Consider the following 18,504-nt stretch of genomic DNA (forward strand, 5'->3'; position numbering starts at 1 on the left):
ATAACCTTGAAAACCAATTCCTTTTGTAGATAAATGTTTATACAATATGTGTGCGAAAAATTAACACTACATTTTACTATTAAAGGCGATGAAAAAATCTGCAGTAGGATTTAATTGCTTTTGAATTAGATGTATCAGTAATAAAACAATTGGAATACAATTTTGACTCATTGTATTGTGTGTACAGTGAAATAGAGTCACCGCTTTTGCATAAACAAGTTCTGTATATTTTATATGTAGTCATTAACACGTAACACTGTGCGCCTCAGTGGCGGTCAAATCTACCAGTATTCAAAGAACGATTATATATTAATATTTTGAAAACGTGAAAGCACATCTGTATTCAAAATTTTTGTCCTTATGCAGTCTTGTAAATGCATTCTATACCTTTAGTTTCATCGCCAAAAGGACGCAATTCGAAATGATCTTCATGACCGGGCGCGATCGTATTTAACTTTGATGATCAAATTGCCAATTTCATGAGCCAATATCTACTTGATAGGCCTGCATCTCAGCATGCCAAATGCCAAATATCAGGTCTCTAGGACTCTTGTTTTTTAAGAAGAAGTCGTTTGAATATATTTCAGTCTATTTAATCTCCGTGACCTTGAATGAAGATCAATGTCATTCATTTGAAGAAACCTTAGCCCTTTATCTCAGCATGCCACAGGTTCAATATGAGGTCTCTAGGCCTCTCGCTTATTGAGAAGAAGTCGTTAAATGATTTCAATCTTTCTGACCCCTGTGACCTTGATTTAAGGTTAAGGTCAATGAAAAAGCACAAGTCTGTAGACATTCGTCATGCAATGTCTATTAAAAATTTAAGCATGTATGTTTTAAAAGTATTAAAAGCGCTGAAACTTTGTACATTTTTGGCGGGAAAACGACGAAATCGCCTTTTTCAAAGGGTTATTTCTCCGCCAATTTGTATCAGATGACCTTGAAACTTGTCATTATACAGTTCTGAGAGCATGCTCTTCCATAACGGTTTTTTTTATTTTGTTTGACCCCGTAGCGAACTCTTGACCTTGACATAATCTCTGATAACATGTAATGCACAAAACACGCGCTATGTCACGATCTACCTTAATGACTTAACGGGGATAGCGTACAGCGTACGGTTATGAAGTTATGAACGTTTTAAGTTTGTTCGAAAAAAGTAGTTTGTTACGTCTGTGACCTTAACCTTGAACATTTTTGTAAAACCTCGAACGTACATTTCAATATCTCATATATGTACATAACAAGTCCAAAGTTGAGCGTCGTACCGTATTCCGTTCAGGAGATAGCCTGCTAACAAGATTTGTGGAAATAAGAAAAAAAATAAGAAGAATATGAGAAGAAAAAACAGAACAATAACAATAGGGATTTCCATCCGTAAATGGAAATCTACAAAAAAAAGAGAACCATAACAAAAGGGATTTTCATCCGTAAATAGAAGTTCCTAATAAGTTTAGGATATCTGTTCATTGATTAAATATAGGAATAGGGAGATACCACAATGTCATAAGAAGAGAATTAGAATTAGTACTAAGTGTCATTTGAGAGTTATAGAAGATTACTTTCCTTTTATTTTGTTTTGTCCATTTTATACATTGATCTCAGGTGCCGACTAAGTAAACAATGTTATTACATCAAACTGTTGTAAAAATTTGCGGATGTAACATTTTCGCGATCTTCTGTTTGGGACTCATTCGCGGGGCTATATTTTCGCGAATTATCTCAGTAGTCATTGAAAACATCAATCTTACTAAAAGTTATTATATGTATGTAAAACTATGATCTTGATAAATTTCGCGAGATATTAAATTAATACATATTAAAACGTAAGATATGTGCATTCATTACATGTGTATTTATTTATTACAGTTTTCGTAGTGACATATAAACTTTTATGGTGAAAATATTTTCACTTTTCACTCGCTTTTGACCAATGTATAATAGCCTTCCTTTAAAAGTTAGTGTCCCGCACCAAATTCAGTGACAGTTAGATTAGATTATCGCCCATGCATATGTTTGACGCTGTTTTGGAACAGTATTGAGTTAGTTAATCAAACACGTAAATTGAATTCGGCTGTATTTTAGCTGAATCCGGTCAGGACTAATGTCCGATACAACAGTGTGATTTTCTAAACTTTTGTATTATGTTCACATATACTTTTGTGGTTTTTGTCGTGTGATTTAGTTAAAAAGTCGTGTGTATTTCTATAGAGTCGTTTATAACGGTCCTGGTGATGCATCCTGTGACACATTTCACAGTACACGGATTGTAACACACCACTTATAGTTTCAATAGAATAATGCTTCCTCCATTCAAAATACTTCAAGTACTCATCAAAATTATTTGATAGATATTTAAGTCGCTTTGCGAGTGACTCTACGCTTTTGAAGTCTTTGGTGTCTAAATAAGAATGTGGTGGATGATATAGTGTTCGATTTGCACCATCCCTGATCAACGGCACGATCTGTCGACGTAACACTAGATGTAAAGACTTTTCTGTGACGTAATCGTAACATAATGCGTTTTCCAAGGATAGGTAAAATTTATACTTATGGTCTAAAACATCAAAGCAGTGATCTTCATGACCACCCGTCACATTCCAAACTCCTTTCCAGTTTGTTCTCCGGTTACCACATGTGAGATTGCCACATTTGCCGATGATATCGATGTCCACGCCGTATTTCCGAAGCTTGAGAATAAAGTCGTCCCTCTTTGAAGGGGCTTTACAATGACTTATAACGCCTACAGCTGGTTTTGTTTTTCCCTGCAATAATTGATAATAATCACTCACGTTGTAGCCAATATGGCGCGGAACAAACTTGCCATGAACTAATGTAAAGTCTGCATCTCTTCTGTATGTAAACGTCCAATTCACAACGTCATTTCGCCAACAGGATTTTCTTGAATACCTTCCAAAGTAATCTGGCGATTCGAAGTCAAATAAAATCCAAACTCGTCTTTGTTTTTCTTTCAAGTCTGCATTACATATATCTCTCCAAGAATATATCACAGCATCTGACAGGTTGACCAAGGATTTGTCATTGACAAGGATACAATCTTTAGACGATGGACACGACCGAAAAACATCGGATGTTCCCCATTTTTGCCCTACCCACTCTTCAATCCACCTGCTGTGGCCGTGCGAAAGTATAATCTTGGTCATGAAGGCGTTTATACATGTAGATTCGTAATTTCTTGTACCGGACATCTTAAAAATCACACTTTGTACAGCTTTAACCTTGAATCTCATGGTGCTAATGTCATGTTTTAAACACAATGTTATCACCATCAACATACAAAGGGAACAAAGGGTCGTGAGGATAAACCATGACCTTAACGTCATTCCTGGTAATCTGAAAAGATATAAAGGTATGACTTTGGAGAAAAGTAATTTCCTTTATTTAAAGGGTTAACTGTAAATTTGCTACAACTCTTTTATTAGTTGGGTTGGTGGCTAAAATAAACATTTTCGCAATTATAATTTACAATGATGGTACTTATATCAGAAACATGTATACATATATATATATATATATGTTTCTGCTAATATATGACTTCAACTTATTTGTACTAACCTAAGGCTTGTCTTACTATATACCCGATTTCACATTTCAAATATTGCAAAATTAGCAAATATTGTACTCTTACCTTGGACAAAAGTGTGATTATTTATATTTTCATATTTTTCGGTTGTTGAAAAACGACTTTCCTAAAATGTATTTTTTGTGGATTTTTTTCATGTTAAAATACCAAGTTCCTCCAACTCCAAAATCAGAAAACAAATTTTGTTATAATTATTTGGAGGTTAGGCCTGCATTTTTCGTATTTTTACTGGACTATATAGGATTTTAAAATCCACGAACAATTTTAATGCATTAGAGAGTAACTTTTCTGTGATATTGTATACAATTAACATAAAATATTCAGTGACAAAATAGCTGGAACATCAATACTTATTAAAGTTTATATATATTTTTTTCTTAATACTGTAACATTTCAGTATTTTTTCACTGGATAGGGGGCCTAGCGGAGAGAATTGATACTATGGCAGGGAAGCCAGTCTAGACTAATCGACCGTAAATTGTACTTTACCCAAGGTGTTTTGAATCTTGAAACCCCGTATTACAACATTATAACCACGTATTTGGATGTTTCTATAAAAGTGGTAGTTATACAGTGTTCAATATTTATTGTTTAACTTATTAACTGTTAATCTATGTTCATAGTAGAAGAAGTTTTGCAGTAATCATCTTATATAATTATGCTATTCCGTGCTATTTGAGCATTTTAGTCGTTGAAGCATTTTTATTTCGGTTAATATATGGTTATATTGACATAAGAAAAATTATCGACGAACTTCTTCCTCGATCGATTTTTTATTCTTAATTGATCTCATTAAAATTCTATATTATATGCATGGGTATCTCACAACTAATCAATATAGCTGTATATAGATAACGAATTTCAACTGGACTTGGTCTGGTACAGTATTCAAGAAGAAAATTATGATAAATGGTTTTAATATACGAGTTTGATCAGTTTATACGAAAACATATATACACATATATACATGTATATTGAATTTCCAGACGAGAGTAAATTGTAATTAGTATTTACATGGCCCTTCGAGAGATTTCTAAGTTTGAAATCCGCGTCGGTTTCCGTCCTTCTTATCGGGTGAAATGTAAAATAGTTAATAACGCAAATTACACATGACCAATAAAGGTATATATATTCGATCGTCGGTCTTTTATGCTTCTATGTACGTAAGAGAAACGTATTGGTTTGTCCTGATTATAGTTAGTGTAGCCAATACAAACGACAGCATTCCAGTGAGCTTGATAGGACAGATCTGACGTCCACATACCTATGTAGCCTCGTTTTCTTTACACTACAGTTAACAACACGCGTTATTTGAAACCCAATTTTCTATTCACTACCCATACAATACAAAAAATTAAACCTTAGTCATGACGAATTAACTTTCATGTCGAATATTCAGCTCGCAAAGTAATTAGCAAAACACGGAAACAAATAATAGACCAGGCAAGAAAAGCTTTATTTTCATTATTCTTATCTTTAAGAAATCATTGATTGAATAGAGATACGTTTTTCTTTGTAGTTGCTTCCCATGTTAACAGTATACTTAGTTCTGCGTCTGAAATGTAGAAAGTGTCCATAAAGTAAAGATCGTGTTATGTTTGATGTACTGTGAGTTAGGACGGTTCCCTTTGATTTGATGTAGAACATTTCAAGTTTTCAGATATTGGTTGAAATAAAAGCAGACGGACATTACATATTTGAACCTTCATTATCTTTCCGCGTTGCGTATTAAATATTAGAATAGAGACTAATTGATACTTCAAGACAAGACATACATAATGTATTATCAAAAGAAACCGAGTCCCTTTTTCAAACCAACACCTGATAGATAGTCATTGTATAGAACTCTATGTGTGTAAACCCATTGGAAATAAATAAAAACAAATGTAATAAGTTTAGGATATTTGTTCATTGATTAAATATAGGAACAGGGAGATATCACAATGTCATATGAAGAGAAATAGAATTTGTATCAAGTGTCATTTGAGAGATATAGAAGATGACTTTCCTTTTATTTTGTTTTGTCCATTTTACATTGATCTCAGGTGCCGACTAAGTAAACAATGTTATTACATCAAACTGTTGTAAAAAATGCGGATGTAACATTTTCGCGATCTACTGTTTGGAACTCATTCGCGGGGCTTTATTTTCGCGAATTATCTCAGTAGTCATTGAAAACATCATTCTTACTAAAAGTTATTATATGTATGTAAAACTATGTTTGATAAATTTCGCGAGGTATTAAATTTATACATATTAAAAAGTAAGACATGTGCATTCATTATACGTGTATTTATTTATTACAGTTTTCGTAGTGACATATAAAGGTTTTATGGTGAAAAAATCAGTGATATGATAATGATATAATGAATTATAATCTACAATGATGGTACTTATATCAGAAACATGTATACATATATATATATATATGTTTCTGCTAATATATGACCTCAACTTATTTGTACTAACCTAGGGCATGTCTTACAATATACCCGATTTCACATTTCAAATATCGCAAAATTAGCAGACATTGTACTCTTAACTTGGTCAAAAGTGTGATTCTTTATATTTTCATATTTTCGGTTGTTGAAAATACGACTTTCCTTCCTAACATGTATTTTTTGGGGATATTTTCCATGTTAAAATATCAAGTTCCTCCAACTCCAAAATCAGAAAACAAATTTGGTTATAATTATTTGGAGGTTAGGCCTGCATTTTTCGCATTTTTACTGGACTATATAGGATTTTAAAATCCACGTACAATTTTAATGCATTAGAGAGTAACTTTTCTGTGATAATGTATTCAATTAACATAAAATATTCAGTGAAAAAATAGCTGGAATATTAATACTTATTAAAGTTTACATATTTGTTTTCTTAATACTGTAACTTTTCAGATTAGTCTTAGAGCCTATAGGTTGTTTTTATTTAATTTTAAGTATCTTGTTATCAAACTCCTCTGGTGTCTTCTATCGCGTGCGGGACCGCAGAATCAAACCAAAATTATTTCCCTGAATTTCTATTTTTGGATAGGATTTCATTTGTTTTGAACCCTGTTGGTTGGTTGGGTTTTATGTTGTATCAGTCAGTTCCAAAAACTGTAATGTGTGAGTTGGGAAATAAAGGATGATATAAAAAAAATATAGGAATTCTTTCTAGTCTGGTTTGTCAGAGGGAGATAATCTAGAGTGCATATCTACTAAAGAGTTTGGTATACTCGTATGTTTGGTGGAAAATTTTAGATGGTAGCCGTAACCTAAAAGTTTAGCAAAATTACAGGCCTTCAAAAACATTGTTCACTAGTGTGTGAGAAAATCTTATTAAAAATAAATGATAAAACACCAGGCTTGAAAACTTCATTTAACCGAACAGTGGCAATAGTTAACATTATTGTCTATGGGGGATAGTTTGGTTCTGCGGTCTCTATATAGGCCACAACACGTTCTGATAGGTCATTAGGGAACTAACAAACATGAGAAGGCAAGTAAAGCATCTCAAATACGTCTATTAGATACTTTTATGAACACTGACCATGAAACGAAGTTTAGTTTTAGAAAAAATATGTAACTACTGTATTTGGAGCAAAATGCATTAAAACTTTTAAAATAAACATTTTGTCTTTATAAAATTATTCCCGCTGTGTTCAGATGGCATTGTAACATTGGCTATGTATGTTGGTATCAATTAGGATGATCAATGCATGCATTATTTGTATGTTATAATCTACAACCGCCATTTTCCTGACAAGGTCAAAAATGATTCGATGTTTATGCCTTTGTTAAGACTACTCCCATAACATGAGAGTCGACTGGTCAGCCGTTTTTTTTATCGGACGTTATTTCGCTGACTATCGACTCTCATTTCCGAAGGGTTATTTCTTTGATGCAGTTTCCGACGTCAGATGAAGGCGGAAGGAAAAGTGCAATAATATCAATATTTCTTGCTCTAACAGTGATAACATTGATGTGTACTTACAGTTTAGGTATTAATTTTTCCATTTATCTAGGAACACCATAACTTGAAGCCTCATAAAATAGTAAATAGCGGATTAGATATGTGGAATTCTTTCCGTAACATTTTGACCTAGATTTAAATATGGCGGCTGGTTTCTACAAAAAACGGAAAGTGAATTCAAGCGGGCAGAATGCAAGTAAAAGTAAAGGCAGATCAAGCGTTTTGGGGACTTTGCAATTCGTTTTTTCTATTTACCGCCCGGATCGCTTTCATCATGAAGTTTTGTCTGGGTCATGAAAGTTTACGTTAGGAGATGTAAATATTTGTTTTAAATGGATTTTACGGCTGATTTTGTCAAAATACTTGTTGATTTATGAAAAGGAGGTAGGTATTTGGCATTGATGACGATTTAAATTTGATTTAAACGTTTTATATTATCATAATCCAAACTTTGAAAATGTTACCCTCAGCATCGGGTAAATGGCCTATCGGAAGTTAGAAGTTAGACACGACGTAATGTTCCAAAAGTGTCATGTCGTGCTATACCTCTAACATTGTTGGAGTACTCCTACTACATGCTATAAACATAAGTAAACATAGTGACATCTGTAAGTTCGATACCTTACCAGTATAATCTACAAAACTACAGCCTCTTTACATATTGTAACATTAATTCATGTTACCAAGGAATTAAATAAAGAAGAAAAATAACGACTACATAGTCAAAATGACACCTAACAAATGATAATAAGAAAAATAAGAAAGAAAAATCTTACTTTTGATATAACCACCATTTCATTTATTATTCTTCACTTTATCATAGTAAATATTTCAGAATCAGCGTCCCGACTAACATATCTAAATTCCATTCATGATCAATTTGATACAAAAAAAATAAGTCTCCAACAGACGTACATTAAATGTAGTTCTTACTAGCTCACGACAATAAACTTCAGGATCCAAACTGTTTAATGATGGGATGAATAATCGATAAGTCCTTTATGTCCACTATATACGTAAACCAAATGGATATGAAGCTGGGCATTCAGACCAAGCTGGACATTCAGACCCAGCTGTACATTCAGTAAGTTCATTTCTATTCACTGTTTCATACCTTCATTACTCTAGCTTGAACTTGGTAACATTTGTATGAAACCTTCAGTACGCTCCTCTTCAACTTTTCTAGCCAAGAGTTTTCAATACGATAGTCTGCCTTGGCTAGCGAAGTTGGTTTCTCCTGTGCTTGCCAGGTTCTCCGTGAGTTAAAGTTCATATTTCCAGGTGACATTCCTAGTGGTCTATAGTTTTAATGTCTATATACCCATATATCACCTATATTACTTGCATTGACTTAAATATGTTATAACATAAAACTGATCAATGTATACATCGCTATATAAACTGTATTTGAACGTATAAAAACGCGCCAGCTCAACTCGGCATTTCCCTGGACTCGTTTCTCTGCAGATTCCTTTCATATTCTCCATCACATTTGAGGTTCTTCATTTGCTCCATCGATCACTAGTTCTCACGGAGGCGTATATTATGATCCACATCCTTCAAGTCATCATCCTTCTTCATAATTTCCATTTATTTCTTATCTTATAACATAATTGTAATGTTCTCCAAATAAAATTTGTCCTCTTTTTCAATAAGTTTCTCCATTATTCTATCACAAAATTCATTTGCGCGCGCGACAGTCTAAGAGCTCCATCAAACTCAATGTAGGGTTCACGAAGTAAAATCCCCATTGTTTCTGGGATTTCTTGCTGGACCTGTAATATCCAAAGGCTATCTCCTCGTCTTCTCCTCGGACTGTCTGTTGAATCTCCATTCCTGGAAAACAACACAAATTGATTCTTATTTTACGCCCATCTTTAATCGTGACACATATTTCTCATCTCTCGGCGCCAAATATCAATCTTGTTTTGTTTTGACAAAAGTATGTCACCATACTCAAACAACATACTTTAGAACAATATCTGACGTTTTTTGTTTTAAATCATGATATATACAACGAGAAACACTAATCAAATAAATGTAAGTAGCGACAGAAACAAATGCATGTCTACATTGTTCGTTGCATTAGATTACGATCTGAAATTCATTGACAAGTTCTGTTCGTTCCAAATATTGCATTTTACAGTTACATTTTTTCTACGACAAAATGACGTTGTGTTCATAAAACATGACGTAACAACAATGCGTGTAAAATTTCATCTAGAATTAAGCCAAATTATTGACGCCAGAGTAAAATAAAATCCCATCAAACTTTCTTACCTTTTTTGATGTCAATAAATCCAGGGAGCCATCGGTCCGAATCCACCTTCACTTGAATTTTGACCTCTTTTACTTTCCGCTTCATTAAAACTGTTTAATGAATTATCTGCCTTATAGAATTATCAATACTTTTTAAAGGTTTCAACAGGGAGCGAAATTGACATTCAAAGTTTTCGGTAAAATTAATTAGGGTTGTAAGATACAGTATACAAAGTGATCGCCTCGTACAAAAAATAATCTTTTATTGTAAAGTACATTACCAACAATCGTTTTATTGCAGGTTCAATCAAAGTTTTCTATAGTGTATATATTTTAAAAGTACTTTAGAACATTTTTGTTGGCCTATCAAACTTCAACAAATATCTTGAACATGCCATGGCGTATAACCGAAACTGATTGCCAACTCGACACAATTTATGTTAGGACCATGTTACCTGTAACATGCTTGTTCGAGTCATTCTTGTCATTCACAGTACCAGTACTGTAACCGGTGTCATGGCTGATTTCGCCGGAACTACTGGCACCACCGGATGAGGGACCTTGACTGGTTTCTGCACTGGAAGAGTGAAGTTCCTCAACAATTGCCGAATCGCCAATGCTTTCGGCACTACTTGAGATATCGGAGATACTCACGTCGTTTTTCACATTTCTCTGAAACATAAAACAAAAAACAATAATTATCCCAGGGTTCATTTCCCGATTCCATTAATACATTCTGTATGATGACCGGTTAGGGCCGCCTCGATCGCAATCTCGCAACCTCGACATCTAAGAGACCACTCTGTAATACTTACCGGTTGTACGATGACCCTCATGCCATAGGTGTCCGAATATTGTCTGACCACTCTGTCGGCCATCTCATACTTGTTTATATGTTGGACCAGCTTGACCATTCTCTGGTGTCTGTAAATCGATCAGATTTATCATTTACTGTCTCTTTCATTTGATATTCGAAATAATAATACTATACCGCGTGGTTAAGCACGAATGAAAGTACAGGCACAAGCAATAAAAACGTCAAATAAATAAATGTAAACAATTACTCATAACTCAATGCTAACTTTTGAATTCAGAAACATACAACTGAATCGCACCATTTATTGCTAACATAAATTTATCAGGGAATCCTGCATTTACTTGTCGCCTCATTTATGGTCATCGATATAAATCTTTTAATGCCGTTATATTGTTTTAAAGAAACTTTTGATTTCGTTACGGAAACGCAGTTGGCCTTAAAAGCTGTGTGTCGTAAAGTGGTCACTTGGACTCCATGACATTTCTACATGTACTTACATTTCCGGTTGCGTCATTGAGTCTATGATGTCATACAGGCAGCGCTCGATGCCGTAATCTAGGCGATCCACAATTTGGTTTGTGATAGACGATACAATGTCGTCACTGGTCTGTAAATAGAATCATTCGTGATGTTACAGCCACTGAACACCAGAAACAGAAGTAGCCAGAAATAAAATAATATATTCTGTATATTTATTAGCTGCGTTTATTAGTTTTATTCTAACATAAAAAAAACAAATCATTTTTTGCTAGTTTTTCATATTTTTCACAGAGTTGTGGTTTAGAGAAAGTAATGCAAATTATTTCTAGAATTGAATCACGAGATTTGATCTTCGGTTCCAAACGACCAACGGATGCCATATGATAACTTAGTTTGTTGACAAAACAACACCTACGATTTTGATCCTGGCTCGGATCTTTTGCTCCACCTCGCTTTGGACACGGAGTGCAGTTCTCGCTTTGTCGAAGGCTTTTTGCGCCTGGTCACGTTTCTTCAGTAGAGAAGACATCACTTTCGGTTTGATGGTTGTCGGACCATGGAGCCGATACATGATGGCTGTCAATTTCTTCTCACATTTGATGCTAACCTGTGGACACCAATGTTGTTTGGTGTAAATGCAGTACAAGAGCTTCGGTACACCTGAATAACTTTGTTCATATCTGTACAAGTTAGAATTAGGCCTAGTTATCATAGTATTATGCATTGCATTTTAGCTACATGCTTAACTTTCAAAAGTCTCCTAATGTGACAGCACATAAGTTATTAACATATACCTTAGACTTAAACCTTCCTGAAATATTATCTGATGAGTCATCTCATTCTCTAGAGTTTTTGGGACGGCAGTCATATTCGAATTAGAAAATTGAATTGCTTGATGTACAAAGTACATTTAAAAGCAATTTGGCCTCTAGGGATGTAGGTAACAATGATCATGCCATATTTTAACAGCTCAAGTTAGTGATCGCTATTTTCAGACAGTTCTGCTTATTCTAATATTTGTCTATTATCAGTTTTAAAATTAAAAAAAAAAAAACAGCTGAAAGGTGGCAATCTTGGACTATGCTACATGTTTTAGGAATTTTAATCATATAATACTTACCTGTGTGTATTTATCATATGTAGCCATAATTTGCTTGTGTTTCTTGATCAATAGGCGGAGTAATGTTATCTTTTGTTTCAGTTCCTTCACTGTAACTTTGTTAAACCTGAAAACAAAAGGATTACAAGCATAACTATTGATATCAACGCATTTTTTATTCAATTAATTTGACTTAAAATACAGTAACTGGTGATTTGATTTACATCCACGTCCGAAACTTATATTATTATACAGTATTTGGGGATTTCACTTAGTCTGGAACTTGTATTATTGAAAAGATAGTATTTGCAATTGGGAATCTTCGACACTTTTCGTAAACGAGAAAATACTTTCTTGTTTACGGAAAGTGCCGAAGGCTCCCGATTAACAGTATATATATATATTTATATTTGATGAATTGAGTTACGTTCGGAACTTGAGGAGATCGTCTTGCTGTTGTCGTGTCAGGTTTGGTAACTCACGAGTTACACAGGGGTACGGTAGACCGTCTGATACCAAGGCCAGAGTTACCTTCTCCAAAATGTCAAAGAGACCATCAAAATCTGCAGAAAATATAAGGCTATCAAATATACACAAATGTCTAAATGGCGATCGAAATCTGAAGAAAATATAAGAATTTGCTGAAAAGCCAAATCGCCACTGTAATATAATTGTACTGTGCATGTATTGCCTTAATAATTGGCGGCTCCGGCAATCCGTCGATATCGCATACATGTACATGTGCGACACTTTGACGCCCAGAAATTTGTTCGTCAGATTCAACTACACGTACAATATTTTAAGCCTGCATCGGACTTGCATTACAAAACAAGTATAATGTTATTTATTTTATATAGTATAATCAAAACGCAAAACCTAAGTAATATAATATATATTATATAAATGAATGTATTTGGTTGGTTGTCATCTAAGTTAAGGTAAGTAACAGTCAGGGTCATTTAACCCTCGCGTTGTCATTAAAGGACGGCCTACCCAGCTGTTTTCCATACTTTGAATGGTATTTCGACTTACCCAAAGTTTTCCTCGACAGTTCCATCATGACTGCCCGACATACGGCAAACTTTGAAGTATTTACAAAACATCTTATTTCTTCTTTGGTGTCAGAAATTGCCTCCGTCATAGAAACAAATCTATCAATGCTGAAAATAAGAAAGTGGAACTAAATGCATACTATAAATGGTAATTAAAACGTAAAGTATAAAAAAAAATGAAAAGGTCATGAATGAAGTGGACAATACCTTGGCAAAATTTCAGAAAAGGATGCGTTAATTGTAAGCGAAACTTTACGTGTACTAGTATGCAGTTAAAGTATGGGGTTGAGGGATAAATAGCAAGTTTCTGGTTTCCCCGAGACTTGTCTATTTCCCGAGGCGGCACATGGAAATTAGTAACTCAAACTTCAACCCCGAGTTTTCCTTATCTTAAATACAGACAATTAATTAAACTTACGTCTTTCGCGTGAGGCGCGCAATTCTAGAAATATCCGGTATCATGATATGTTCCATGTTTACCGACGAATTTTTACTCAAGGATGGTTGTAATATCGTTCTCGCAGCTGACTCTATATGTCGTAGCTAGGGAATAGCAGTATGACGTAATAATAAAAGTGACGTCATAATAGATATTATTGGATTGTCTGTCGTAGGTTTTCTTTTCTCCGCTAGGCTGCGCTCCGAATTATTGATAATTTTGTAGTGTTGACTCAGATCACAGCGCTTACGTCTGTATGCCAAGGTCGAGAGACCCAAAGTTATCCGTATGTTTTTGTAAGGTAGTTTTTTTAATTGCTCTTTGCTGCACATTTTTGATTGCAATCGATTGCAATTTAAAAAAGATGAAACCAAATGGTGTATCTTAAGGTGTGGACGAACTAGAACTTTGGAAAGAGATCGGAATATATCTATATCCAAATATGTGAAAGTTTTGAAAATAACACCCATGATACGGTTAGCTTTTTGTGCTGCCGAGTTAACTTGGTCCGAAAGTCTCTTTAAATGGTCTTTGGGGATTTTTGTTTTGGATAATAAATTGGGAGGTTTTTAGTTGCTTCCCTTTTTCATACATTTACATTTGGTAAGGTTGGTGTCATTAGCTATTATTAAGACCATTTTACCACTTTATCTATGATGTTTTGCAGGCATTGTTTCTTCTCGAGTCTGAAGACTTTTTGGTATTTTGTTAAAACATAGAAGATTACGGGTCCAAAGACACCTCCCTGAGGGACACCACTGGTTACTGGTATACTTAACAATTAGCCTTAAGTACCCATTATAATCGAAGCCACCGGGAAAAAATGATACAACATCTGTAGGGAATATCAAATATTTTTGGCCTCGTGATGTCATAGGAAATGAATTAATTTCAAGATATTTTTTCAGGTAGGTACGTTATCTTTGATTCTAAGTGTTCAATGAATGTGCATTTGGAAGATATGAAATTTGTTCACTTTTATCATGCAAGAAGATCTGTTCATAATCTAGAATTAGCAAAATTAAGATCATTTCCCAAAATATAGGTAACATCTTTATTCCCTACTTTCATATTGTTGATGCTATGATCAGGCCCACGTATACGTAGCTGCAATGTAAGCACATAAGCCCGTGCATGCACATCATTTTTCGAAATACGTGTTGAAGTGGAGAAATTCCAATATTCGAGGCACGTTTGAAATGTACTGGACTGGTTTTTACCTCCACAGTCGGGAACCACATGGAATTTCATGTTTTGTAGTAAAATGTAGTAATCAAGTCACGTGTTTATACCTCGTTCATGCTATTGGCCTAAATATCGAATTGCATTATTGGTAAATAGTGATCACGTGATTATGTATTTACTTCCAAATATAGTGATAGCTAATATATTGCTAGTCATTTTGTTGCGAAAATTGATTTACACTTGGACATATCAGAGATTTAAATGTAAATATTAAGTTTCCTAAATGTGATTAATATTGCATGCATATACATTTTGACTTCACATATGTACTGTTTTCCTTTAAATAATGGTATGAAATGAGTTATAAAACTGTCATTTCCACCTTTTATCTATCAATGCTATAATGCGATTTGACCAATTCAATCGGTCTTACCGTCTAATCTAGGATCAGCGATTATCGGCTACCCCCGGCTAAATTCGTAGAATTCTGAATTAAGTTTACCTACTTTTGATTTCAGAATAGATAAATATAACACAAAAAAAATAAGATCGTCAAAAGGACAAGTTATATATACCAAATAACAGGTCAGAGAAATCGCTATATTTGGAAGTAAACACACAATCACGTGATCACTACTTTCCCACACATATATTTCGGTCGATGACATGAATGGGGTACATATAAGCACGTGACTTGTTTACTACTTTTTTTACTACAAAAACGCTTGCTTTGTACCCTTATAGGGAAATTCTCCGCGGATCGTGGTCATCTGACTATTGGCACAATACAACACCTCAAAGAATATAGTAGTAGCAAACGATTAAGACAATGTAAAAGAACTTTTGATAGAAGAAGTTCAGGTTCTGATATACATGTGTATTTGATAAATTAGACCACGAATGAAGGTCCCTTATCCAAACCATGCTATAAATATCCAATCTCTAGGCCTCTTAGCTATCTACAAGAAGTCGTTTAAAGATTTTAGTCTATTTGACTCCTTTGAGCTTGATTGAAGGTCAAGGTCATTAATTTGAACAAACTTGGTAATTCTTCATCCCAGCATACCACATACCCAATATCAGGTCTCTAGGCCTCTTCATTATTCACAAAAAGTCGTTTAGCCTATTTAACCCCTGTTACATTGAATGAAGGTTAAGGTCATGTACATAATTTGTATTTGAACAATCTTGGTAGCCCTTCATCCCAGCATGCTACAGACCCAATATAAGTACCCTGGGCCTTTTGGTTCTTGAGAAGAAGTCATTTAAAGATTGTAGCCTTTTTGACCCCTGTGACATTGAATGAAGGTCAAGGTCATTCTTTTGAACAAGCTTGGTAGCCGTTCCTCCTAACATGCTATAGGCCAAATATCAGTACCCTAGACCTTTCGGTTATTGAGAAGAAGTCGTTTGAATGAAAAGTTCACGCATGGCGGACGGCGCACGACGACTGACGATGCATGATGACCTAATAAGCATAATATTCACTTAAAAACAACAAAGCTTGATATCATATATATACTGGTCGTATTTTATTTATAAATCTCTGATAATTTGTTCATCATATTTATATTCTTTACAAGACATCTATAAGTTACGTATTCTTATGCAGCAAATGAAATAAACTTTGGTGGCATCATTTGACTTAGAAATGGTTGACATAGCAACATAGTATAACACATAAAGGGAGACCACCAAGAAAAGGGGAGACAACCACCGTCTACAGGTTAGACATTTTAAAACAATTCAGAAACCAGATAGAAAAACACTTAAACTAGGTAATACATAGCTATTTGTCAAACAAGAAGTCTGCATGAACTAGGCCTGCTGTTCTGCTGTCTGATTTCAAGAAATGAGACAAATATTCAGATGTTTGAGACACATTATACAGTGAATGGTTAACTTAACAATTTATTTTGTTTAATATAGACATTTTTTATTCATTATAAAAATTGACAGGAAGAAAGAGTGGCCGTCTACAATCATTAGTGATACTTTTTTATTACAGAATCTGAGGAAGCAGCAACATTCGCTAGCATATTTCAGACAAAAAAATAACAGAATATATATATAACAAAACTTGCAAACAGCAACAATGAAACACAACTATAAATTAACAATTGGATAAGGACCACTTACAGGGTGATGTATGTGGGCTTACCATCTATACTAGCCATTATAAACCACCTCACTGAAACTGTGGAAGTCAATCAGGCAAAATCACATGTGTTCATAACAATGGTTGTCTGTTCCCAAGAGAAGGTAACTCTAAATAACATAAATATTGTTAGAGTAATTTACAAATCTGTTTAGGGCCATAATATCATATTTTAGCTCTTAAAGTTCTGACATTTCGTGAAACACGAAATTGTACCGATATACATATTAAGTCTATTATATTGTACCGATATACATATTAACACAAGTGTATCATCTTTATTTGTACAGTTACAAAGAATATTTTTTAGTTCAAATTTTGTCTCCTGTAATGTTCAGAGTATAGAGAGTGTATGTTTTTGCCTTGAATTTGAAGTACATGTCCATTTGTCATACATGTTTGTTCTGATTCTTAAGATTTCTGAGAAATAGTGATTTGACTTCTGAAACTGAAAAAAGTCAAAAGTCAACTGGATGCGCTGAATGCTGTCTTCTATTTTCAGACAAGGTATTGGTGGTAATTGTTTTACTGTATTAAACCCAAAAAGTATCCCTGGTGCTTTCTGGGACCAAATTTATAACTTTTCACAAATTTATTGTTCAAAGTAACACAAAAATCATTTTGAAACAAGAGCTGTTTGAGAACAGCAAAGCTCGCCTATTCAGAAGAAGTTGATGTTCAAGTATTTACTATTTAAACATGGAAATATGACAAATTAACAGACTCAAAAAAAAACCTAAAGGGCCCCAAATTGGTTGTATTATCACGTTCAGCATCCATACACATTAGGAAAATAAAATCATAAACATTCCTGATGACTTAAGCTTAAACAATAGACAAAACAGAAACTTGCTCAAAAACTTTAATGTGAAATGGGACGCCAACGCTGACGCCGATGCCGACGCCGGGGTGACAACATAAGCTCCCCCTATTATTCGAATAGGCGAGCTAAAAAAATAAAAAAATGAAAATAATGTTAAACTGCAATTAAGGTATTCATATTTTCAGTAGATGCAGACATGTATTTACATTACATTTTTTAAAGGTGATTGGAATTAACGTGGCCTCAAAAAGTGGGGTTGGGGTGGGGGTGGGGATGGGGGTGCTAATATCAAATTCCCTCATTTGGTCAAACTCAGTACTATGATACCGTCATTAATATTGTAGGAAAAAACCACCAAGTTAACCGATGATATAACAAGTAATCGCCTATTTACAACTGACTTATGTACATAACACAGAATATACAATAAATGATTCTTAGCGGTAAGATTATTCACTTCAATACAATAGTTCAGCTAGATATATAGTTTATCATATGTAACATCATGTAGTTGAATAAATAAGTCTGACACCAATTCTAAATTTACAAAACTCGTATATCATCAAAAGAATTTATTGTAAAAATATTTATATATTATACACGAGAAAACAAGTGTATTTCCAGAACCTGTAAA

General features: G+C 34.2%; 2 protein-coding genes across 2 annotated transcripts; both read right to left on the reverse strand.

Moving 5' to 3' along the window:
* Positions 1-1,864: 1,864 nt before the first annotated feature.
* LOC138332821 (alpha-(1,3)-fucosyltransferase C-like) lies at positions 1,865-3,348 on the reverse strand. Its single transcript, XM_069280777.1, has one exon. The coding sequence runs from the start codon at positions 3,342-3,344 to the stop codon at positions 2,130-2,132; it is 1,215 nt and encodes a 404-aa protein (XP_069136878.1). The 5' UTR covers positions 3,345-3,348; the 3' UTR covers positions 1,865-2,129.
* Positions 3,349-8,352: 5,004 nt separating this feature from the next.
* LOC138333819 (uncharacterized) lies at positions 8,353-13,827 on the reverse strand. The gene is made up of 10 exons (XM_069282434.1): positions 13,684-13,827; positions 13,246-13,373; positions 12,641-12,776; positions 12,235-12,340; positions 11,530-11,721; positions 11,132-11,241; positions 10,633-10,741; positions 10,273-10,489; positions 9,839-9,928; positions 8,353-9,394 (listed from the first exon to the last, which is right to left on the reverse strand). Exons 1-10 carry the CDS (start codon positions 13,737-13,739, stop codon positions 9,240-9,242), a joined length of 1,299 nt encoding a protein of 432 aa, XP_069138535.1. The 5' UTR covers positions 13,740-13,827; the 3' UTR covers positions 8,353-9,239.
* Positions 13,828-18,504: the final 4,677 nt, after the last annotated feature.

The sequence above is a fragment of the Argopecten irradians genome, chromosome 10 (genome assembly GCF_041381155.1).
Source record: "Argopecten irradians isolate NY chromosome 10, Ai_NY, whole genome shotgun sequence".
NCBI classification, from domain to species: Eukaryota; Metazoa; Mollusca; class Bivalvia; order Pectinida; family Pectinidae; genus Argopecten; species Argopecten irradians.